Below are 26,178 nucleotides of genomic sequence, written 5' to 3'. Positions count from 1 at the left end.
ATCCATGGGAAACCTCTCAAAAACTGACTTCCCCTCCTTGATTTCAGTTCAATCCAACCATTCTCCACTCTCAAGATCATTTTTCATCTTTCTCTTGCATCATGGCCCCCAAGATGAGGATGCCACAAAGGAGGAAGTCTGTGACATCCCTAAAGGTAGAGGAAAGAAGGAAGAAAATTGCACAAGAGCCAACCCATGCTTCATATCCTGTGACACCAAGTAAGATCTCCTTGTCTGCTAAAATAGTTGCATTGGGTAAGACTGTTGATTTCAAGTTTTTAAGGCAAGATGAATTTTTTATTGGGGAGAAGATAATTCGGCAAGATTGGAAATTCTTTTTGAGCTTGTCCAAACTAGTCTACATAGATTTGGTGAAGAAATTTTATTCCAATCTATTTTTCTCTGAGGGAGTCTTAAAGTCTACTGTTAAGGGTGTTCAGATCATTTTAAATGCTCCAAGACTAGGTAGATTGCTTCAAATGCCCTGTGTAGGTAGTTGTTTGGATGAACTGCTTAAGAAAGAAGTTGGACTTAGGACCATACTTGGGAGAGATGATGTGAAAGATTTTCTAAAAATTGAAGCTAAAGATCTGAGTGTGGAGATTAGACTGCTCCACCATATGGTTTCTAAAATTTTCTTTCCTAGAGGGGGAAGACATGATCTGATGACGGAGAGAGACATATGTCTCATGCACCATGTTGTTTCAGAGTCTCCTCTGAACCTTCCATTTTTTATATTTGATGCTATGAGGGAAGTCTTGAATAGGTCCAAGGCTCCCTTGCCCTATGGTATGGCCCTCACAGTTATCTTTAGAGAGGATAGAGTCAGTTTTGATGGAGAGGCTGTTTGTAGGCTATCATACACTGACACCTATAACAACCACTCTCTTAAGAGGATGGAATTTGTAAGAGTGGATGGCCGGTGGGCCAAGAGTCGTGCTGCAGAGGAGGATAGTGATGAGGATGAGGAGCATACTGAGGGGGAGGGTCCATCTTCTCCTATGCCCAGACCAAGTTTAGTTGTTCATTATATTTCAAAGTTTGAGGCAGGACCCTCGGTTAGAGTCCCCCCATCTAGTCATACCATGCCTACTTTCAGTTTGGAGGATGTTGATAAGGGACAGCTAGCTGAGAGAGTGGTAGAGATTTTATCAATTCAACTGTAGTGATTTTAGGATCAACTTCTTCAGTCTCATCAATTCCAGCAGGAGCAGTTTCAAAATCAGATTCTACAGCAGCTTCATCAGTTTCAACTGTACCAGAAATGGATTATATAATAGGTACAGTAGCAGCACAGCAACAGCCACAGCAGTTTCACCCTGCCTCTTCGACTGCCTTCTCTGCTCCATCATTGGTTCATCTATTGTCCCACACATTTCTTTGTTAATAGAGCTGTTATCGGACTTGAGTATCAAATTGCAGGGTGTGGAGAGCTCCATTCTGAGATTCAGTGGCAGGATCTTTGATTTGGAGAGAGAGATCAGACAGATAGTAGTTCTCTCTCTACTGGTGTGGGCACATCGACTTTTTCTGCACCACAGATGGATGACCTGGATCAAGAGATAGAGAGACTTTATAGTCAGTTTCGTTCCTCTCTTGAGTTGCTTTGGACAGACATTAGAGACTCCAGAGACTTCTTATCTATTGATCTTGATGGGCTCCAAATTAATGTGAAGAGAATCTTATCCCAGCTTGATGCCATCAAGACTCAGCTTCAGTCTAGGCCCTCTGCATCTAGTGAGCCAGTCTTTGTTCAGCCTATTGCTTTTCGCCCTCCGACATCTTCTCTCGATCCAGATCCTCCGATCGTGGATGAGGCTGATCATGTCTTACCTTTTTTGATCTCATGCTCGATGCCCAATCTCTCTGACTTTATTTTGTATTAGATTACTTAGTTATATTTTATAGATTGGATGTATGAGAGCTTTATGCTCTTTATGACTCTTGTAATCTCTATTTTGGTGTATATAAATGAGGTTGTTTCCTTACTACTCATGTCTCTTTGGATGAATGTTTATTATGTCTCTTTGGATGAATGAATGCTTAGTATCATTTCTTGTTGGATGGATGAATGTGATATCATGCTCTATTTTCTTGATACTTGACTTAACACCATGAACATCCTACTCCTCTAGTTTATTCTTTCTGATGATGTCAAAAAGGGAAAGAAATAATGGAACATAAAAAAATATAATAATGATAAAGGAGGAGAAATAAAGGTAAATAGAGAAAATCATGCTTTTGAGGGAGAAATAATGATAAAGTGTGAAAATGGTGTAGTTCTTAAAATCTTTTAAAAATCTTTTGCTCTTTTTAAGCTTTTTAACAATTTTTACTTGATACAGTATTCTATACTAAATGATAAAAGCTCTAATACTTTTTCACTCATTTTTTTAAAAAAAATAGCTCTGATATTGATTCATTATTTTTTTAAAAACTCTGATACATCTATTTTTACATTCATTTTGATACTATTTGAAAAATTACTCTAATCAACCTATTTATCTTAAATGCTCTACTAATCTTACTTTTGCACTGATACTAAATTGACTCGATACATTCATTTTTTATTCTTGCTCTAATTATCTCACTTTTACTTTAACATCAAGACAAGAAAAAGAAAAGAGATATACCTTCTCATATCTATCGCTCTGATATTAGAATCAAAGAATTTTTTATTATATATACACTCTTTATATAAGAAAGGAGAAGATTTATTTTTAAATAATCAAAATAATCTAATCTATACAAGAAAGAAGAGATTTTGATTGAATAAAGTCAATCTTTAGATATTCTCTAATTCATTCATAAAATTTTGAGCTAAATGAGTTAATTCATTAAAGTTGGTATATCATGACCCTCTATGATTAAACTTCTCTCTTGACATAGTTCTTCTAGTACTTCACAAATCCAAATTACTTGAGCTTTAAAGATATTTTTTATGAACACTCAAATATTTTGTCATCATCAAAAAAAAGAGATTATTGCTCCAAGAATTAATTTTGATGATCACAAACTATTTGAGGAGACTACTAATGAGTTTTTTATGTTTGAAGATTACTGTTATGATGTTTCAGGTAGTCTAAGAGATTGGGTTTGAAAGCATCAAATATGCCAAAAATTAAAGTTTCAGAAAGTTGGTGAAGTTTTGAAGGCTTTTGAGAGTGTCCAAACTGATTTGAATTTATTTGAGAGTGTTTGGATGAGTTCTGATAAGTTTTGAACCTTAAATACATGAAAAATTGGGTAAAACATGATGGGATGACTCACCTGGGTCATCCCCTTCTGTTGGCAGCCGGCACATAGTGTTTTGGGTCATGGCATGCTGTGGGACGACCCACCTGAGACACCTCATATAATTGGGATGCCCCCCTGAGACTCTGAGACCAAAATAAAAAGCAAAATTTTCTGTCTGGCCATTTGGGACGGCCCATGGGATGCCCCAATGCCAGTGGGATGCCCCATGGGATGCCCCATTCTGGGTGAGCTGCGTAACGGCTAGTTTTCAACCTATTTTTTATGCATTTAATATGCATTAAATATACTCCAACAACTCTAAACCAACTTTAAGATATTCTCAAGGGTAAATGACAACTATAAATGCTCTATTCAAGTAAAAATCACAAGATTTTTGTAAGCTCAAAGATTAAATCTGAAAAAAGCTACTTTCAGCCCTAAGAAAGAGTTTGAATCATTTAAGCATTTCACCAACCACTCTCCAGCAGCAATCAAGTGTGGAATTTATTGAGAGTGAACAGCAAAGGCTTCCACCCCTTAAGTATTATATTTCTATTGCTTTTATTGTGTGTATTTAAGGGTTTTGTGTACTAAAATTTATATACTCTATTTTTCTCAAATAGTTTTTGGTGTTTGAGTTTTGGAGGGTTCCAAAACTTGTTTGGGTTGATCCAAACCTGAATCAGAGTGTTGAGGATTGACTTGTACCTAAAAAATAAGTGTTCTTATCTGAAAGGCAAGGGTCAGAAGTATCCGATATGGTGTAATCCATCGTTATTTATTTAGTGGATTGCATTCTCAAGTAGGGACTTGGAGAGTGAATGTAAGTGCAAAGTTGGCACCGAACCACTATAAATTCTTTGTGTTTGCTATGCTTGCCTCTCTTCATTTTTTTATTATGCTCATTACTTGTTTACATTTTGTTTGAGTTTGAATTTATTTCTATTAAAAATCGATACACTTCACTCTTCACCTTGGCACATTAGTTAAGTAGTATAATCTTTAAAATTTCAAAAAGATCCAATTCACCACCCTCTTGGGCTCCATATCTGGGCAACAGACAATACACCAAACATCATTTAGAATGATGTTTTCTTGAACTATTCGGAGATAGTCATGAGTAGAGACTCTTACAGATGCATGATATCCAAAATAAACTCTCTGTACATCAACCAAGTATTGACTATGGTTGAAGTACCTATGGGTATGACCCAATAGATTGTTAACAGGAATGTTAATCCAGATTATTACTTACTATTGCCACACACCATCTAGAGAGTTTGTCTCTAGTGGGAGGCAAATGTATTTATGAATTAAAACAGGTATTAAGGAGTAGGTACTTCTATTTTTGATAAGATAGTCAAAATATTTGACTATATCAAATATGGATGAACTGTGTGTGTGCAAAAAGATAAGTGGGAGTCTTACTAACTTCTTAGTTATGTATGTGGAAGACACAGAATATTGAGAAGGTAGTCCCGATATTTGCGCTCGATCAATGATAAGTTTATCACAAAAGTTTTCATGAAAAAGATATAGGTGTAGTATCTAATATACTTGGCATCTATAAGGATAGATGTAAGTGGATGTTAGGTTTATCCCAGTCTAGGTACATAAATTTTATATTGAAGGGGTTCAACATGAATGGGTATAAAAGTGTTTACTTATCCATATACTCAATGTACCAAACCTGATATGATTTATGCCTTGTTCATAGTCATTGATTTCAGATAGATCCATGATAGGATCTTTTGAAAACTGTGAAAAGCATTCTCAAAGTATTTGAGAAGTTCTAGAGAAGTAGTGAATTGAAAAAATTTCAAACAGCAAACTATTTGACTCAGTTAATTGCTGTCAATAAAGATTGCTAAGAAAAATCATCAGATGAAAGAGTTCATCACTAAGTTGGGTTGGTCTCATTAGGAACCCACACACATCCTATGGCACTTTCACCTTTTTTGTAATTTGATTATAAAATGAGTTGATATTAAAAATAACATAATGGACTAGTTCACTAAGCTTTTACACAGCAGTAGTGTGTTCGCCACCTTGATTGCACGAGCATCAAGTACAAGAGCGATAGACTTTAGTGCAAGTGGGAAATTGAAAAAATAGTACCCTACAAATCAATCGTATGGATGATGCGAAGAGAATTTTCTGTGATATCTACCTACTTATTAACATGATATTATTTATTTTTATTTATGAGGTATTGTATTTTATCATTTGCTACATCATATTTTTTATGATAATGATAAACCCCATAGATTAGGATAATAATTTTAGGACCATGATGAGATCATGCCAGTGAGATCTAAAATCTTGATAGCTCTAATCTAAAATATTTTCAGTCGTTGGATCATCGAGTCAGAGATCAATGATGCCTGTAAGATTGGTACATCCTATGTATGCTCGATGGAGAGGATGGTTGATCTCACAATCACTTGTGTGGTGATACTAATACAAGAATATAGGTGCTCATTAAAGAATGAGTTTACTGAATTGATCTGAAGGAAGAATATCTTGTTGGAAAATGTATCCCAAAAGCCAATCATCAAGCTGTTGACGGTTGAGCAACCAAGTATTGTAATTGATTTGTTAATAAATAAAATATATTTAGCATCTTCATCATAAGCTTTCATCTTCTAATAAACTTCGTTGTTATGATGAATCCTTAGGACTATTTAAATTGATAAAGAGAAGATTTATCGATTAGTCCTTAAAACTGTTCACGATCAAATGATAAGCTGTTAATAAGGACGACAGCTTCTATCAAGCATAGGTCGCTGTAGACCATATGGGTTGGTTATCCTCTTAATCAAGGAGTGTGGAGATACTGGTATGGCATACAGGTGAGATATAAAAGTACATCATCATTGAACGTGACCAACTCCAGAGCATTCTACTGTCGAGAATGTCTCTGATGGGATATAGGTATAAGTATCCCTTAGACCTGAGATCGCCTCAGTGACTTGCAAGCAACTCACTGTACTTTGATACTGGACTAACTGAATTTTTAATTCAGCAACGGAAGGCTTCTGGCACAGTCAAGTACTTGCGAAGTCAGAGTGTGATCGAGATGGGATTGACCACTCCAAGAGTTGGAGAAGAATGAGTCGCTGTATTTCAATTTAGCAAAACCTTAGCCAGGGTAATCCATCAGATGGATTTGATATTTTGAAATACAATGTGGACAACCTGATCAGAGTTGACAGTTGAACTCTGAGATATCCTATGATCATTTTGGTCAAGGGGATGAATTATATGGAAACTATATCTGTATCGGCTCTAAGGATGTTGTTCTACATATTCGACCTATCCGGTCGTCGGATATCATTGCTAGATGGTCACTTCGATTGGTACATAAATTTATTTCTATACTACCGGCTTAGGTTTGGACCTATGAGGTCACATACATTAGAGTTTGCGATCCGATCGGATGGTTGATCAACGATTAAGAATCGTTCTAGGGTTAAATGATCAATACGATTGACATTTAACCCAGTGCAAGTGTTGCAGGAGGATCGATTAGCAATTTGATTGCTAATTGACTTAATTTGATTAAGCCAATGGATTGAAATTAAGTCTAATTAAATATAATTTAATTAAATTTGGTTTGGGCTTGATTGGATCAAGTCCAATTAGTTTATTGGATAAGCCAATTGCAAGGAAAAACTAGTCCTAGTTCAATTAGGATTGGGTCAACCTAATTTCTAATTTGATTAGAAAATTAAATCAGATTTAAATCTAATTTAATCTGATTAAATTAAGTTTTTAATTGGATTAAGACCTATTTTAATTAGGTTGATCTAATTTTGGTTTGATTTGTTTGAGAAATCAAATTAAAACAAGTCATAAGATAGAATCCTAGTAAGACTAGGATTCCACCTTGCACCACATAAGCCCCCCCACATCCTCTCTCTTATTCCATGCCAATCCCCTCTTATTTTGTGTGACAAAAGCCCTCTCCCAGGTCTCTCCCACGTCCACAAAAGGTTTTCTCTCTTTTTCTTACATGGAAGGTGGTTTGGATCAAATCAAAGAGGAATAAGTTTGGATTTCGAATTCTATGAGATAGAGTTTTAAAAATTCAAAGCTCTTTCAATTTTGCACCAAATTTATCTAAATTATTTTTGAAATTTTTGTGGCTTTTAGGATACATATTGTGCATCCTTTTTTGATGGTCCATGCATGAAAATAAGGAGGAGGTGCTCAAGAGTTGGGCGCCCCTTATCTTGCCATGTTTGGATAAGCCTTGACTAGGTATTTGACCTAGATAAGTACTCTATCATATCTCTCTCTATATAATGATTTTCTTTATGAAATTTTTGAAGGAGATAGAGATTTGAGATACCTTTGGGCCATCCAAAAATCAGAGAGAAAGACTTTTGGGTCGTGGAGATATAATAGACACAAGATAGGGTGTTTAGAGAGAGAAATGAGAAGAAGAAGAGGGTCTTCTTCTAGATTGTTTGTTTTCATCTCTTTCCTTCCTCCACCTTGAGTTTTCTGAGAGTGTCTCAGATCTAAAACTTTCCTCCTACTTCTCATCTTTGGAAGAGCCTAAATTAAGAAGAAAGAGGTACCTGATCAACTATCAAAGAAGGATCAACGCAGTACTAGCATACTGTGCTAATTTTCTGAAGCAAGACTTCTGGTCGAGATTCATGGGCTCGTGTGGATGACTCCTAGAGGTCGGACGTATGTGTGGCTTGCAACATCATCTTCAAGCCCAGATCAGCGAGGTTAGAATGTCTAACTTGCAAGGTAATAGATCTGATCTATTGTTTAATACATACATTAGATGTAGTATAGAAACATGTTGATATGATCAACATGTAGTTCATGCTCTATATATTTTAATTTCTGATTTAATGCTATGTAATAATCATGTAATAGGATCTTAGATCTAGAAATTTTCTAATTTTAGAAAATAAATTTTGATTTATTTTAATCTTCCGCTGCATGATCTTGAAAAAGTTTTAAGATCTAATTCTGAAATCCTAGATCTGGTTTTCTTCAATTGGTATCAGAGCCAGGTTCTTCATTACATGATTATTTATACATGCTAAGATTATTTCTTAGAGTTGATCTAATTTATAATCTAATTATTAAATCTAAATTAAAATTTTAGATCAATCATGAACTGCATGTCGATATATGATTCTCCAGTGGGAGTGATGCATGTGATCTTTTGACCTGAGATCATCATGGTACCTTGTGTATATGAATCTTTACTTTGGTTTATTCTTTAGCACACCATTTTGAGATGTGTGTGGGATATTCTGGGTATGGTGAAGTATGCATGGAGGTTGTAAGTAGTCAATAAGGAATCGATCACTCCTTATATGAGGAGAGAATATCCTATGTGATCTCATAGGATGATGACTCTGAGAATCTCTGACCAAAGTAGGGATGAACAGAAAAAAAAATTTCTACTAGTTCATCAATCAAGTCATCATCATCAGATCGAGATACATATAGATAGGTATTTGGGCTTGACATATTTTCATGTCCATGATCTGTCTGGGATGTTGTGTGAACGAAAGATTGAATTGTACGATAACTTACCACGGAAGGGTAATTTTAATATTTTTATAAAATTTTAAATCTTTTGGATAGTCATGACACATTAGTAGATGTCAATCTTGACTTATGGACTCATTAGAATTAAAAAGGCTTAATTCAAGAATCAATTAGAAAGAGTCCTAGTTGATTGGAACTCTTAAGCTGGTCTAATCTAATCAGATTAGGGTTACATCAAGAGTCTAGATCCACTGCTGGCTAGATTTGAAATTCAATGGATCACACACAATAGAAATTTGATCTTGATCCAATCTATTTGGATTTATTATAAATTTAATGGTTAATTGAATTGCTAACATATGAATTAACCCAAGTTTTCAATTGGGTTTAATGCAAAGGTGTTTGTGCTAACCCTTGACTTGTTGCCTTGACCTAATGTGATTGGATTTGAACCATCTAATTATTAGGTGGCTGATCTGATTTTTATGAAAGAGTTTCATAAGAAATCAACCTCCTCCACACCAATATCACATGCATAAAATTTTGTGTCGCCCAATTTATTTTAGGCATTGAAGGAGAGGAGTCCTTTCATACTCTTAATTTTCTTACCATGTTCCACACATCCCATTATTTTGTGTGCCATTAGATGGTGCCTTGGGATATGTGGGCGTGGAAGAGGAGTCCTTCTCTGAGGAGGAACTCCATGCTAAAATTTAATTTTGGACGCCTCATGTTTTGTGCAATGAAATGGAAGAGTCCATTTCATATTGGACTCTTAATTCCTTCCTTTATTTCACGCGTTCCCTTTACTCCACGCACCATTTGATGGCTCTTAGGGATTTGTTGGCACAGAAGTGGAAGAGTCCTTCTACTTGAAGGCTCTTCCGCACCCAATTTTTTTTTATATAGAAGCATTTATTCTTTGTGGAAGACTAGGGATATTGCATGAGATGTTTTGCCCCAAACATTATTTCTTCTCCCGAAACTCCTAATTCTTACACATCATAATTTATGGGACCAGAGAAGGAAGAGTCCTTCTGCTCCTAAACTTCCCCACATGTTGTTTTTATGTGGTGATTTATTGACCACCGCATGAGGAATTTGAGATGCCAAAAGTTGGCATCCCTTGGAGATGGTTAGCGCCCCTTCTTTCTTATTTAAAGGAGGGGGCGCTACATCAGCTTTGATATCCTATTTTTGGTTGAGTTTAGGCATGGGAATGAGAAGAAAAAGAGAAAAAAAGTTTGAAAAAAAAAAAGATAAGGAAAGGAAGGAAGAAAAATAGAAAGGAAGGGATGAGATAAAAAGGAATGCATATGATGCTTGTCCTAAAATCAGATTGTTCAAGTGTTGAACATCTGATCTAATTTTTATGTGGTGAGATCATTTAGAAAATGATTCTTAGAGTGGTTCTAGTGGAGGTCTTAAAGGCATACAAGTGATGGTGCAATCTATTTTTGCGAAGGACGATCGACAGCGAACTTACGAAGAAGGTTGCAGCACTACGTCGAATTGAGAAGAGCCCTGATCTGTTTCGTGTGGATCACCATTGGAGGGCTTCTACTTTGGAGTCTCGTAAAGATTTCAAAATTATCAGATCGTCATCTTCATATTAGTATATGGCTTCTGATCTCTTCTTTTATATATGTTTATATGGTTTGATTGTAATCATCAAGGTGTTCCTAGGATTTTGTGTTCCAATAGTATAGTTTAAATGCTAAATTTTATTTTAATAATTGAATACATATAAAAATTTTTAAAGTTTATATTCCACTGCATTATCAGAACCCAACAGCAACAATCCTAACCAATTCAAATTTGAATTGGAATTAATTAGGTTTAATTCTTATCAGACTGGGCATTGGGAATTTGTTGGTGTCAACAAAAATCTAAGAGGTGGCAAGATAGGGCATAGGCTAAGAATTATTTTTCTTCCTTATTTCTTCCATTGCAAGCTTCTTTCTCCATCCCCCTTTTTTCTTTCATCTCCACACCCCACCTCCTCCTTAGATCAGATCAAAGAGAGAGAGTTTAGAGAGAGAGGAAGAGAAGAAGAAAAGTTCTTCCTTCTCTTCTTGGCATCCTAGAAAGGTTCTTTCAAAATCTGCATGAAGAGTTCGAGCAGCAATCTTTCTTCTTTGAGTTCTAGAAGAAGATCTCGATCCAAGTCAAGAAACAAGACCTATAAGGAAGCTAGCACTCCAGAGGCCTTGGTGTTTCGATCAGCAATATGCTCTATGTGGATACCAACAGAGGCCGAACATGGCGTGGCTCCGACAAAAACCCTAGGCATCTGTCAGATCCAATCCGAGGGAGAAGAAGGAAAGCACTTTGGATAAGTTTGATTTTTCTTCTCTGAATTTTTTGATTTTAAATCTAATTTTTAAATTTACTTCAGCATGTTATAAGATCCGTAAGTGATATATGTTTTTGATCTGCATGCTTTATATGAAAAGTGGTTTCATACATGCTTCCGCTAGGTTAAAGTAATCTAAAAAAAATTCAACATGCCCTAATCACCTAAAAATCTAACAGTTGGCATCTTGGGCAGTGTAAGCTTCTAAATGCTGAGGTGGAGATTGGCGTGGAGATCGGCCTAGGGTGGAGTCTTTCCTGAACTACAGAGTAGGAGACCATCTTCTCTCCTGAATAGGGCTTCTAAGTTGGCTAAGCCAACTCTACCTTTCATATGTAGGGCTACAATGAGGAGGCTAGGGTGGTGATGAGCGAGGCCCTTCCCTTGGTGCTTCATTGGTTTGTTGCATTTTTTGTACCACAATAACAAGGGTCTGCAACTACTGCATGAGTAGGTTGATTTGATTGGGCTCTACCCTGATGGCCAGTTGGTAGGGTGGAGGCAGCACCTCCGTCTGCTACGACAGTGCCGGAGCATTAGCAGGAACTTTGTTCGGCCTTGAGGTGGTGGTATTGGAGTGATAGAACGAAGTTCCCTTACATGGTGCTATAGTAATAGGATGTTTGCTTCTTTCTGTAATGGGCCTGGGTCCTTTCTCTAGTATCAATCTGTTACTGCTAATCTTCTAACAAATGCCAGATTAGTCGGAGAAGGATGTGGCTGGCGCTGCATGGCAACAGCTTAATCTACAAAACAAGTCCCCGTCTCGAGTTGGCTCCGATGGAGATCCTCCAATGCTCAAGTTAGAAAACGAGGAATAAAAAGAAAGAATGAGTATTAGGAGAGAAATAACTATATACCTCGAGAGTCCCCTTTGGCCCTCTATTTATAGATGAGAGTGAAAGTTTCATAAGAAAGATGGAGAATTAGGTTGTTAATTTTGTCTTATTGGGCGAGATACACTTATTGTTTCCTACTTTATTTGGAGAGATACATCGTTATCTTCTTTCTTGTCTACTCATTGTAAGTTATCATGTGGACTCTCGGATTTCTCTAGCTGACGTAAATTGGGCAACAATATTAAGTATAAAACTTTCCGGAAATATCGCTTTGGATCAGTTTTGAAGATACCTTGGGTTGGTCAGAACCAAAGGTCGGTCTACTCGAGGCACCCAATACGTCGACTTCAACCGAGATAAGATTTTCCTATCCATATCATATCAACAATTTATTTAATGTTTATTTTATCTCCCTCTCTTTTTGTGCACTTTCACTTATTTATGCAGTATATGTTCAAAAAATGGAGATATTTCTCTTGCTTACTAACAAATTTTAGTGAAGTTATGGTTTCTGAAAATGTGATGATAAATTGATTTTTGATTTGTATAACATACATATCAATCAAATGATTAGGGCTGAATTACACATATAAAAGTCTTATAAAGGTTAACAATCGTAAAGAAGGTAAGAATGAGGATCCATAAAGCTAAAGGCTAGATGATTATGATTATTTTCATAATGTCTATGCAAGGGGAGTAGGTGGCTGTGCGACGGTGCAGGGAGGCAGCACCAAAATTTTGTTTAAAGATTTAAAATTTAACCTAATTTTTTAGTTTCTTAGCCCAAAAGCACGCAAAAAAAATCCTTATCTAAGGCAATCGCATGGAGATGTATGACATATCAGCAGATTTGTGGATGTAAAACAATGATAAATGATGTTGAAGTGTTGAACCGGCAAGCTTGGTCCAACTAATAATTTCTCTCCTGATCATTAGGAAACAAATATAATTGCTCGGAAATCATTGACCACCGTTGAAACACTCAGTGAATACTCTATCATGCTGAAATTGAAGCAAAATCTTGAATATCTCATCTAAGTACAATTGGAAGTAGCATGGACGACGGTAGATCACTTTGTCTTGGAACACTGGTGTGAAAAAGAAAGTTTCTAGGCTTTGTGTGTTTGTACAATGGAGTTATACTGCAAAATTATATGAATTCTCTGGTTAAAATATTAGGGAATAAAAAACAATATGAGCCATCTAAAATAGCGATTGATGTTTTATAAGGGTACGAATTGTTAATACCATGATTTAGGTACCCTTCAAGTTTGTTGTATTTTTTTTGCATTAAAAAATCCACTTAGTTATTAATTTTTCTTCTTTCTTTGGAATGATATATATTTAGGACATGTTTGATTGGGAAGATTTAGACTTCGAAATGGGAATGAATGACTCCCATTCTAGTCAGTTAGGGAGAATCTCATTCCCTTTATGATTCCTGAGAAGATCGAAATATCCCAATCCCTAAAGACTAATTCCTACACTCTCCCATTTTTCAAAATCCTATTTCGATTCTGATTCTAATTATGGTCACGAATCAAACAGTTAAGGAATATGATCATTTTAATTTCATTAAAAAAATTTTTTATTCTAATTCTGTTGGTCAACCAAACATGCCCTAAGGCTTCCTGGTGATTTTGCCTCTAGCTCAAAGAATGAGGCTATAGCCTTTAATGTCCGGTAATGGACAAACTTGCACATACGAGCCTTACAATGGTTACTCCCAAAACTTGCAACCTGATAAGATGGAATGAACTTGTCTATCCCAATGGTTCCAGTATTGTCTTCAATTGTCCATCACTCATTTAGAATTATTCAGACATAAAGTCTTACCAATAATGAGAGAACATAAGTATACAAATAAAAGATCATGTCCAATCCAAATTCTAACAAATATATCATGTGATTAAATAGATATGCTGCCAGTGCTAGGACTAGAACAAATTGCATGATCGAAGAGTGTGTATGTTTACACCACATACGAACAAATGATTGCAATTTGTAGGCCGATTAGCAAGAAGTCTAGGAAGCCAATTCAGGACCCCTTACTTGGGGTCGACAAAAGGACACAAGGAGGAACTCTTTGTTGGGGTCAGCACAGCACAATACACGAGAGAGAGAAAGAAAAGCAAGGGATAATGGCACTAAAGGTGAGGTGGATCCTGATCATTGGTGAGGAGCTGTCCTTAACTTCGGTGAGCATTGGTGATAAGGCTAGAGCACCAGTGACCAACGCGATGGTGAGCGATGGCATAGCCACAGCAACAAGAAGGAAAAGAAAGAGAAAGATAGAGGCTTGGCTTGAAAACAACAGTCCAGGAGTTGCTTTTTGTCAGTTCAAGCCTCAACTCATCGATGATGAGGCTCCATGTTTGGTGACAAGACCATTCAAGCAGTGGAACACTTGGTGTTCTTTGGGGCATTCAGGTCACAAAAGTATGGAGGAAAAAAAAGCTGAGAACAAAGATTTAGATCCTAGCAGAACATCTCATGAAAAATCAAGATAGAATATCATCCTGTATATCAGAGATAGGACTATTCTGCTAGCATCGCAGTATCCCAATCGAGATATTTTGAAATATTTCTTTATCTCAAGTGTTGGAACGGTAACGTATCTTATTTTATGAGAAAATCAGAATAACCCTATCCCATAATTCCTTGATAAAATCTGACTGGAAAAGATATCATACTAAAGGAGGTAGGCAAGATCTGCCAGATCAATACTGAGGCTCATACTAGCAGGTGACTAGTTCGGCATAATGTAGGCCCATATTGTACCATGTCAGGGCATATCAAAACTAGGAGGGAGGAGAAGAGGGAGAAAGAGAGAGAGAGAGAGGGAGGGAGGGAGGGGTTGAAGAGGAAGAAAGAGAGGGAGGAAGGGGAGAGAGAAAGGGGACTCACTTGATTGGACATTCTCATAATTGTTGGATATGGATGGGATGCCGTTGAACTTGTTCGGATCCAAAGGAAGAGGGCTTCCAGGGAGATAGGCCAATGGATGCAAGATGGAGGGAGGGGGCTCAAGCTCCAAATTTCATGTTCAAGCGAACCTCAATATAGAGAGAGGACATAATTAGAGAGAGAATTCAAAGGAGGCTTTGCAAGGCTTCAATGTGTTGATAGGGGAGCGCTAAAGCCATAGTGGAGATAGGGCATATGAATGGAATCAATAGGATGTATCATACCAATAATGGACCAATCTAGTTCCATACACCCGAAAAGTTCACCAGACACTAGGGGTAGGTCAGATGATAGAGTAGGTGAGAGAGAGATCGTTATTATAGGCACAATAACATGGGCCAATGATGGAAAAACTTGACAAATAGAAGAAGAAGAAGATGATTATGAAGAAGAAGAGGAGAGAGTATGCGATGCAATGCATCATAGCGGAGGGTGGGGATTTTGTAGCCAGCACCTCCTTCGAGGAGAATAGAGGCTCTGCACCATGTTTCAGAGTGGGCCTTCAAGCATTGCTCTGGGCCTCAAGGCTAGGCCGTCCAGTCAGTGGACTAGGCCGTAGCCTCATAATAAACCCTGATTTAACGTTGGTTAGAAGGCGGATAAGAAAAAAACAAAGACTCAACATGTGCAGTATTTTGATTAAAAAAAAAAAAAATCATGTAAGGAGAATCTTATTATCTGGAGAACCATACTATTATGTTTAACTGTATGCCAAAGAGTAACTTGGATACTAATATTTCACTAATCCATAGCCACTGCAACCGACTGACATCAGTAGAAGCACCATGGCTTTTAATAAACCCACAACATAAAATTTGCCGATCTGTAAGAACGGAGAGCTAGATGTCCATTTTCGGACACCATGTTCCCATAAAGCGGGGATATTGATTAGGCATCAATTCTCCAGGCATCAACAAGGAAACAATATGGTTAATACTTTATATAAAAATTTCGTTAACTAAATATAAAATTACGAGTTTCCTTGATACATGCTCTACTGCATTTTCACAAAGCTTAATATTGAATATTGTAATATAGGTAGACATGCGATCAAATATATATCCAATGCGTGTTGATAAAGTGCAATAATAGTTCAATACAAATGTCCTCCAGATGAAAGGGAAGTAAGCTGAATACTGTAGGCTTCCTTTAACTCAGCCAGTACTTCCGCCATTGTTGGTCTCTCTGATGCATCTCTCTCCACACATCTTACAGCTATAGAAGATGCCTTTCTCATGCTTTCTGCATCAAAACATTCCTTCAAGCTTTCATCCACAATCTCAAAGGAACCAGCTTGCAGGTACGGCTTTGCCTGTGGTTTACTAATTACGATCAGAGATAATGTAGCAACAATGGCATAGTAAGTTATCAGATTTCATCCCCAGGGATAAGTTGACAATACAACAGGGTTAGAAATTGCCTTGTATTTGCATTATAGCATTAGCACCGAAAGTTGGAAAAGTACAAGAGTTATAGGGGAAAGAAAAATCTCTCTTGAATCAATTGCTTCCATTTCCAAAGAAAGTAAATGCAAAGAAAATAATCTGTTTGCTCACTGGAAATAAAAGTCTGAGACAAGAATCGAGAAAATCGAATATTTTATAGCCTACAGAGTTTAATTCTTTTGTCAGGATTTTAAAAAAAAAAAAAAAAGAGATAGTTGATGGTGTATGGTATCTAAATGTATAAAAATATGGATTTAACTGTGAAACTAATCCTAAATATGTTTTTCCTATCCAATTAATATTTTGTTTCTAAAATATTTTCCCTTATGAAAAGAATAAAATTTAATAAGGTTATTTTTAGTTTGTGAGATTGAGTGTACATCTTAATATGTGAAAAAGGAGATTGAAGATAGGTTGATTCACATAAAGTGTAATGGGACTTGACAGGAATGTCAATGTGCAGAGAGTACCCATAACACTAGATTGTAAGAATCTGGAGAGCCAGCATGACTCAAAGGTTCGCGGCCACAGATCAACTCCAATAAAACAACACCAAAGCTGTAGACATCACTTTTCTCCGTCAATTGTTGGGTGGCATAATATCTGTAAAGAAGAAGTTACAGGGAGGATTTTAAAAATTTAAATTAGAAAGAGATCAAAAAAATAATAGGAAAAAGTAAGACATACTCAGGGTCAAGGTAACCAGCGGTGCCCTTGACTGCAGTAGTCACATGGGTTGCATCTGCTCGAAGCACCTGTTTGGAGAGGCCAAAATCACCAACTTTTGCATTCATCTCTGAGTCTAAAAGGATGTTGCTGCACTTAACATCACGGTGGATAATACGTGGATTGTTCCCATTGTGTAGATAATCCAGTCCTTTACAAGAAAAATGAAATTCAGTACTGACAGTATCATATGCATTTTAAGTTCTTTCATATGCCCCAAAAACAACCTTACAGAAACCATTAAGCTGTATTAAAATGCATAAACAGTAATGCAGATATAGCAGCATTAAGAGCAAGGGTTGAAATCTCATGCTCACCAGCCTCATACTAGCAGTATGATAAGGGCTGTTATGGACAGACATCACTGGAACTGGACCCTTATCTTGTCATATCAGCCATAATAAGGCATATCACGACCTAACTAGAGGTGTCTTGATCACTATCACTCAGTGTACCTCTTTCGTTTTCATTTTCGCTCATTGTATCCAGGCATAGCGAGATGTACCACCCCCTATCGAGGATAATGCCGTATTACCCAGTCATTGATATGATACAAATTTTCAAGGTTTGAACTATGGATTGTCCTATGAACTTTCATTTTTTTTTCCCTTATTTCTGGCTTACCAGCCAATCTATCCTTACAAAACAAGCCTAACAGCAATGTTTGGCTGCAAGATCTACAGTACTAGAATCAGCACTCATGATGGTAGGCTGATGGTACAATATAGTACAATTTTGTATCATGCCATTCCGGCGTGAACCAACAAAAGGAAACTAGCAAAGGAAGGGGAGAGGGAGAAGAGAGGAAAAGAGAGAGATAGAGAGAGAGAGAGGGAGGGAGAGGGAGAAGGGAGAAGGAAGAAGGGAGGGAGAGAGTGGGAGAGGGCTGTGGAGAGGGAGAGAGTGGGAGGAAGGGTGAGAAAAGGAAAGGGAGGAAGAGAGAGAGAGAGAGGGAGAAACGACAAAGAATCCCCTATGTCGAAATGAAACAGAGACTCTACCCCTATTTCCAGCACTGTGGAGGAAAGAGGACTTTTCACAGGCCCTATCTTCAGCCCTCCCTCGCTCTTTGCTGTTGTCTCCCTCTCTCCCTCCACCTCACTCTCCCTCCCTCTCTCATTTCCTCTATTTCCTTCTCCCTCACCCTTCCCTCCTTGCTGATTTCTCGATGTGAAAGCCAAAACCATCCATGTCCGCCTCTGGTACAGCTCGATACGCCCTGAACTGGGTGGTTCAGGATTATACTACCGACCTTGTTTGGCTGAAAGAGTAAATCCCACACATAAACATGAGATTGCTTATACATAATTGTACTTGAATATTGCAATTTTCAAGAGGTTTAGTATCCTAAATATGTCCAACATTGGTTGTTTTAGTCAAATTAGTTTTTGGCTTCAAAAGATTATGGCAAAAGTTTGTTTGATGTGATTCTTTTTTTTTTTTTTGCTTAAACTTGGGAAAGAAAAGTTCTTGTTTATATTCCTTAGTGTCCGAACAACTTCCACCATCTCGAGTAAATGGTGCATATGTAAGGGTAAAGAACTTGAAAATTTAAAAGAAAAACTTACAGAATGTGTGCATGCAAAGAAGGCTGGCTAAGCAAGCTTGCTACTTTACATTTTGCGTGGACAAAGTCTCAAATCATCACCTTTCACTAGTATATGTTTAACATATTCTCAAATCATCACCTTTCACTAGTACATGTTTAACATATTTACTTTTGGATGAATTTTTTCTTTTGTAAGCACCGGGTTTACATGTTTTGGTGTATAGAATCCAGATTTGGGTAGTAATGAATTGTTCTAGGATGTGCCTAGAACTTGAAAAACAAACAATACACATCCAACTGCAGAGATCTATTTTCTTTCTTCTAGTGTAAGTGATAATTGCCAAATTAAGTAGCAATCAAGCTCAATATGATCAGTCAGCTCATGAAGTCAGAATCTAAGTAGCAATTAAATTATCACTTTTAAAGAAGAGTATAAGTGGTGAAAGTGAAATCTACATCTGAATGAAGGTGCCAAAGTAATATGAACTTTTAGTAATTTGAGCAATTGCAGAAAAAAAACAATCACATTGGTGGAGCAAAATATTAGTGCCAACATGTGAACTATAAGGAAAATGAAGGACTGACCTAGTTGTTAATCATCTTTCAATAGGTTCACCAACCTGGTGAATGCAGGATGATTTTTGAGCTCTATGATAAAACAAAAAAATAAAGGGTGGTGAGTGAGTAGTGGTTCCTAAAGATATGAAGAATACATAGGACATCTTCAGTGATTGAAGCTAGAAAACTTGTCAAGCTGCTCTCGAAGAATGCATAATGTTGCACTTGGGGATGCTTAGGCAAGAACATCTACCAAGCTAAACTAAAATCAATTTATAGTCAGTGGGTCAGGCTTCAAAAGAAGCACCACAGAGTTATCAATGGTGTGAGATTCAATGTACTCGCAAAGCAAGTTAGTGTTATAGAGACAATCAATAACCTCGATGAGCAACGGCAATCCTAAGACACAACAGGCAGAGAAAATCAAATTTCTTAACATATATCAATATTACGCCAGTAGCATTGACTAAAAGTCTAGAACTATGGTTCGCCAAGTCATCCCTCCCTCTCCCTCTTCCTCTCCCTCCCCCTCATTCTAATATGCTTCAATTCGGTATGGTATTATCGATAGTACTGATCTAGCAGCCAATCAGTGTGACCCCCGGTACCAATTCGATCGATGAACCTTGCTTAGGAGTTAAGACATTAGGAAACTTGTATATGGAAAACTTTCATAAAGGCCACATGATTAGAGATGAACCAAACCACCACACAGCAAGTTGAATGAGTCAGATCAGGTAGAGTAGCTTGAAATTCAACCATCATGTAGGCAAACTTATCAGCAATTGTTCATGGTGCGATTCATTATATCTAAGAAAAATTTAAATGTTGAATAAATATCAGAATTTATTGGTGTAGTGCTTTGTAGGTTGTGTCCATTTTCATATTTGCATAAGATTTTGCTTGGTACATGAGAATAACAAACATTGCAAGTGTACAAACCAAGGTCTACAAAATTGGTACCATGTGCCATATCAATTAGGAATTGGGTCAATATAATATCATAATTGTACCAACACGGCAATATGCCAATAAGGTGGCATTTCCAAATTTATATAGAGATGAGGGGGTGAGGGAAGGAAGTGCAGTGTACCCGTGGTAGTGATAGATACGGTGGAGCCAAGAAGGTTGATCGGCAGGAAACATTGACATCGAGCCGTCGAGGGAGATCAAACAGAGACAGAGAAAAGAGAGAAGAAAAGAAAAATCCCAGACCCTAAACCCTCTTTGGTCCATCATCACCATCATTATGAGTTAGATAGAGATTGTGAGGTCTTGATGAGAATCCAGATTATCGACAATGACAACATGCTCATTGTTAGCTAGTTGGTCACTCATGGAAGAGAGAGAGGCGAGGAGAGAAGGGAGGGTCAGGGAGAAAGGTGGAAAGGAAGAGACATTAGAAGATTAGATTGGGAGAGAAGGGAGGGTGGGTCAGGGGTTGTGTAGGTCAACTAGGTAGAATTGCCCAAAGATACCCTGGAGTTAGCGAAACTGAGAGGTTCTGCTTCTTTCTGACCAATTCCATACCCATCCTAAATCAAAACCAAGAACCATCCCTGTTCAACTTTGGTTCAGTTTGGTACTTCCCAACCTAGGCAATTTGGAGTGGTTTGGTGAACTTTGTTACAAACATTTTGTTGTTGCCCCCACATTAGAGAATTCAGCAGAAACTTTGCAACCATTTAACAAATACTCATCAAATATCTATGCATTGGAGAAACCACACCCTCATATTTAACTTCAAATGCCAATCTTGATGGTCTGGTCACAGCTTATCTTTTGTCCTTGTCGACTATAATAGTTGCATTTCCCCCTAAGCAGGAATACTCCAATGGCTACTATCACAAGCCCATCACCTACATTGTTCAGACTTTACAGATTGTAATTAATGCTCCCACATGTGCTTGAAGTTGTTGAGTTCTTGGTTCATTTATCATGTTATAAAAGTGTAATAACCAGCCCAATTGGGCTGATAGGAAGCTGGGCCTGGCCTAGACATTAAAATTGGCCCCTAAAAAAAATGGTAATCACGTGCAAAGCACATGCTTGGCCAGATGGAATTGGACACCCATTGGGAGTCATCTTTTCCGCAATTCCTAGTGAACATTGAAGTGAAGAGGGACTCCAACATAAAGCCCTGGTTGAAGATTTGCCAGCATCTTAACTGGTCTTCACCAAATGCTATCCGCCACCACGGCAACTTTAGATCACTGGAAATGAGGTCAAAGTCCTGCATCCTATGATTGACCCTCCTCTCCCTCTTCCTCAGCCCTTTGTAACTTTGATTCTGGCTGGCTATCGCCGGATTTTTAGTTTGGAGGAAGAGCTCTACTTAGTTTAATTTTCTTCTATTTTTTAGCTAATTTTTTTTGACTTTTTTCTTCAACATCGATCATCACCGCCAATCACCGATTGCAGGCTTCTGCTATCATGCCCATAGCTACCGGCCACCCATAGCCACCAACTAGGGAGCTCCCTTACTTCAGAAGAAGGGCAAGCATCATCTCTCCTATTCCGCTAAGAAACCAAGCAAAGAAAAAGAGAAGAAAAGAAAAGAAAAAGACAAAAAAGGGAGAAAGAAAAAAGAAGAAAAGGAAAAAAGAAAAGTTTCTCTCTCCTCTTCTTCTTTCCTTCCTCTCCCTTTACCCACTTTCTCTCTACTTTCTCTCTCTACAAGGGTTGTTAGATCCAATAAGAGCTAGGGTTGAAAATAGATCGGACACTAGTATATCCATATCCATATTTATTTTATTTAATGATACGGATACGGATATAGATGTTAATCAAATGCAAAAATTCATATCCATATTTGTTATAATTAGATTCGGATACAAATCGGATGCCGTATGTATATAAATATAGATATAAGTCGGATGATCAAACTTTAAAACCAGAAAAAAATATTACAAGTGAATGATAAATAAAGTTAATACTATATTAATGTGGTCATTTATTTTCTTTAAAAATTCATATGTTATATAAAATTAAATAGGATTACAAATGGAATCGAAAATTCGGATACGGATCAGATAGTTGTTTATCCATATCCATAACCATTTTTTTTAGCAGATATGGATATGGATATTACTCAGATGCTCAAATTTTCATCCATATCCGGATACAAAATGGATCCAGATGGATATTATCCAATCCACTTTCATCTCTAGTAAGGATTTCTTTCCATGATTTTGATCGATCCTGATGAAGGAGGTCCTGACTAATGGCTGCCAAGCAGTCTGTCGACCTCTAACTTGGTCCTTACTAGACTATAGATTTGACCATCTCCAATTGTCATTGAACCATCTATATTCTAGTTCAACCACGATCAGATGAGATCATCTTGATCAGACCGATCGAGATGTTGGGCATTCCTACTTGGCTACTCCTATGAGGAGGTCCGAACTAATGATTTTTATTGTTGAAATAATCATGGCAAAATTTTTATGAATATAAAATTTTTGATTATTAGGCTCTAAGAAGAATTTTCATAATTAATTGAATCTGTTATTTGGTTTCACTCGCATGTAACTCCTTTTTTATATTTATCAATAAATTATAAAATATATTCTATATTAAACTATTCATGATTTATGAATTAGATACATAATATTTTTATTGTTAAATATATATTTTTTTGGAATATTAAATGATTCATGATCGAACATGTTGATTTTGATATGGACCATGCTCGATTGATTTTAATGTCGCATGGTTTATGATCTTTCGATTTAGAATATAAAATATGTTTTAGAGAATAAGAGTTTTGTTTTGAGATAGATTTAGACTCATAGCCACTTTATATTTCAGTATCTTGCCAACAAGGGTTGTATGTTGCCATTTTGATATCCTGTCAGTGGGAGTTACATGTTGGTATATTGATGTCATATCAGTGGAGGTTATAAGCTAGTATATTGATTTTCTGCCAGTAGAGGGTCATGCCCTGGTACATCAGTACCCTACTAGTGGGAGTTATGCGTTGGTATATCAATAACCACTAGTAGAGGGTATTCGCTAGCACATCGATATCCTACTAGTAAAGATTATATGTTGGCACTTTGATTATTACTGAGCTCATATTCAAGCCCACCCATATGGTATAAATATGGTCATAGTTTATGGCTATTGAGATAAACTGGATGCTTTGAAAGAAAATTATTTATGAATGAAATTTAAATTTTGAAAAGAATGGATTCGCAAGCATGTTTTGATAGTGCTGTATATTTAGTTTTGGTTTTAAATTAATGTACTTTGCATGCTTTTTTTAGTATATTATTATTGCTTGATTTATCTAGCTAAGTATTCAATTTTTACAAGATTTTCTAGCTTATTATTTTATATTATACTATGTTTTTATAGATCTTGAGAACTAAGATGGCATGGGGATATATTTCGGGAGAGGGTTATTAAAAGAAGAGTTTTGGTTCTTCATTTTAGATTAGAATTATGTTAGTTAATTTTTTTGAAATGTTGGATTACATTAAGCTTAGATTTTAGTTAGTTAAATTTTAGATTTAATTTATTAATTATTTATTATGTTATTTGTTTTTGATCATATGATAAGATGCCTTGCATGCTAATAGGGAGAGTTCTCTATGAGTATGCGACAGTTGCTACAACCTTCGGCTCGTAATCTTGGGGTAGGGGCATGATAAAAAAAGTCTCTTCTCTTGGTTCACGTGATTGTTATCATGTTATGAACAAATTTCACATTTACTAGAAGGCTATGAAAGTGCATAACTTTCCTTCTGATCTTGCTTCTTCACCAACCATCTAATAATGTCATAATAAGTTGGCATATAGATTAGCTGGATCCTAACTTTCACTCCATTCCCATGGTTGAAGACCCACCAAATAGTAAAAGACAGGACTCAGGAGCTTTCTATCATGATGAAAATAGCAATGGCTAAGTTTTGAAATTGAAGATTTTGGACATTAATATCATCCTGACTATGGCTATTCAATTGTGCTGGCCTATTCCCTTTTTTATCAATGAGCGTTAATTTTCATTTTGGTGGTCTGTAAAAGTCATCATTTTTATTTCCACCAAGATTTGCCATACCGATCAATACCGATTCACTACTAATTGTATGGTACCATATCAGTACCAAACCAATACATAGTACAAAGGGCAAACTGACACTCAACATGTCGAATTGGTACCATACCAGATATGCCAACACTGTAATAGGATGGTACCGGTACGGGGTCTGGTACCCAGATAGTGAATCTTGATTTCCACTGTTAGGCATTAATTGTCCTCAATGTGTTGGGTTCTCTCTCTCACACATGCACATAGAGCATGATTGAACCTATTAATATCTTCCTGAGCTCATAAGACCTCTTCACTTACTTTATGGGGCATTTAACTTATTGTATAGTTGGTTTACACCCTAGTTCAAGTCTTCAACATTTCTCTATGCTTCAATCTTGTTATATGTTTCTACTATTTTGGACTCATCTTATTTACTTCCTCTGGTCCACATTTTGAGCTTTTTCCCGTTATCCCTTTTTTTAACAATTTTGTGTGTGCAGGGGGTGATTGGGAGTTTCCAATCATTATTTATTCATAGAAATCTACACTTTAATCTTCAGTAGGACTTCACAATTATATATACAATCAAATTTTGTGACCATCTTCCTGCTGTTCTTGTGGCCAATTAGTCTCATGGTCACCTTGATATCAGATGTGGCTGTATATGTCCCATAGATGAATGTCCTCTATATCATCCTAGTAATGGACTAATATGGTTTGTCATCTTACATCCTTGTTTTATAAGAACTAATCTAACTATCTAGATGACTTTTGTTATATTGACCTTCATAAACCTCCAAGTCCATCAATGCCTCTTCTTTGCGTTAAGCAGCAATGAGCTAAGCAATGAATTCTCCTGTCAACTTCTATGGAGCACCTCTCATCCCTATATTCTAGGGACAAGCAATATATATAGGAAGACCTATTTAGCCTCTAAGCATCATAAAGCAGACTCATAAGAATAGTTATTATGAAACCTTTAGTCTGTTTGCTAAGGTTCCCAGTCCATCTAAGATTATTTGATGATTGGAAAACTTAGCATCAATTACATGCTCAATTCCCTTAGTCTTCTACAAATTATTTACAGATCTTGAGGTGTTTTGTAAACTTCTAATGTGCCCTCATGAGGTTAGGTCTCTTATGCAATAATTGTCTTATCATAATTCCTTCACCTCACTTGCAACCTACTACCATTAGGCCAGTGGTCAAGGAGTCTCACCTCCATACTGTTGCTTAAAAAGGTAGCAACCCAAGAGGTGGGGGGGTGAATTGAGTTCTCAAAACTTTTTAGCTAAATTAAACTTTAAGCAAGTATATACTTCAATTTAGGCTAAGTTGTATGTTTGAGATATGTATAATGCAAGCAACAATGGAATCAAGATATAATTAAGGCTATGCAAGGATTAAATCAAGTTAAGTAAAGATTAAAAGCACGCAAGGCAAGAGAGAAAAAGCACAACACAAACACAAAATAATTTATAGTGGTTCGGTGCAACCACGCACCTATATCCACTCTCCAAGAATCTCTTGGAATTCCACTATAATTAGCCCGATTAGAGCATGTTTGTTTTACCCTGGCTCATAAACAAATCTAGTTGATTTTTCGAGATCACCAACCAAAATCTTACACAATTGTTTTTCAGGATCACAATTAAATCCAGTTGGTTTTGCAGACTCATCAATCAAAACCTACAATATCCAATTCCGGCCTTGGACGGGTCTTAACCCCAAGTTTCTTTCTTCCAAAGAAGCTTGTAAAGAAAACCCAAAAATATAAGATACAAAAATTTCAGCACAAATAAAATAGAAAATAAAAACTCATTTTAGCTCGAAGAAAGTCGATGAAGAGTTGCCCTTTTGATACTTGACTTCTCTTCTTTGATACTTAAAATAATATGGAAGATGTTGGTGAAGATTACTCTTTGAAAGCTCTATAAATC

The 26,178-nt window shown here is 36.7% G+C and overlaps 1 protein-coding gene across 1 annotated transcript in view; it reads right to left on the bottom strand.

Annotated features, from left to right (window-relative positions):
- Positions 1-15,855: 15,855 nt before the first annotated feature.
- Positions 15,856-26,178, bottom strand: part of LOC105035448 (probable LRR receptor-like serine/threonine-protein kinase At5g48740) — a 40,657-nt gene continuing 30,334 nt past the window's right edge. The window contains 3 exon segments of the mRNA XM_010911005.4: positions 15,856-16,237; positions 16,841-16,973; positions 17,058-17,247. Of these exon segments, the coding sequence (XP_010909307.2) occupies positions 16,019-16,237; positions 16,841-16,973; positions 17,058-17,247 (542 nt within the window). The 3' untranslated portion in view covers positions 15,856-16,018.

Source organism: Elaeis guineensis, chromosome 9 (assembly GCF_000442705.2).
Source record: "Elaeis guineensis isolate ETL-2024a chromosome 9, EG11, whole genome shotgun sequence".
In the NCBI taxonomy this organism is placed as follows: domain Eukaryota; kingdom Viridiplantae; phylum Streptophyta; class Magnoliopsida; order Arecales; family Arecaceae; genus Elaeis; species Elaeis guineensis.
This window is presented reverse-complemented; position numbering and strand designations above follow the sequence as displayed.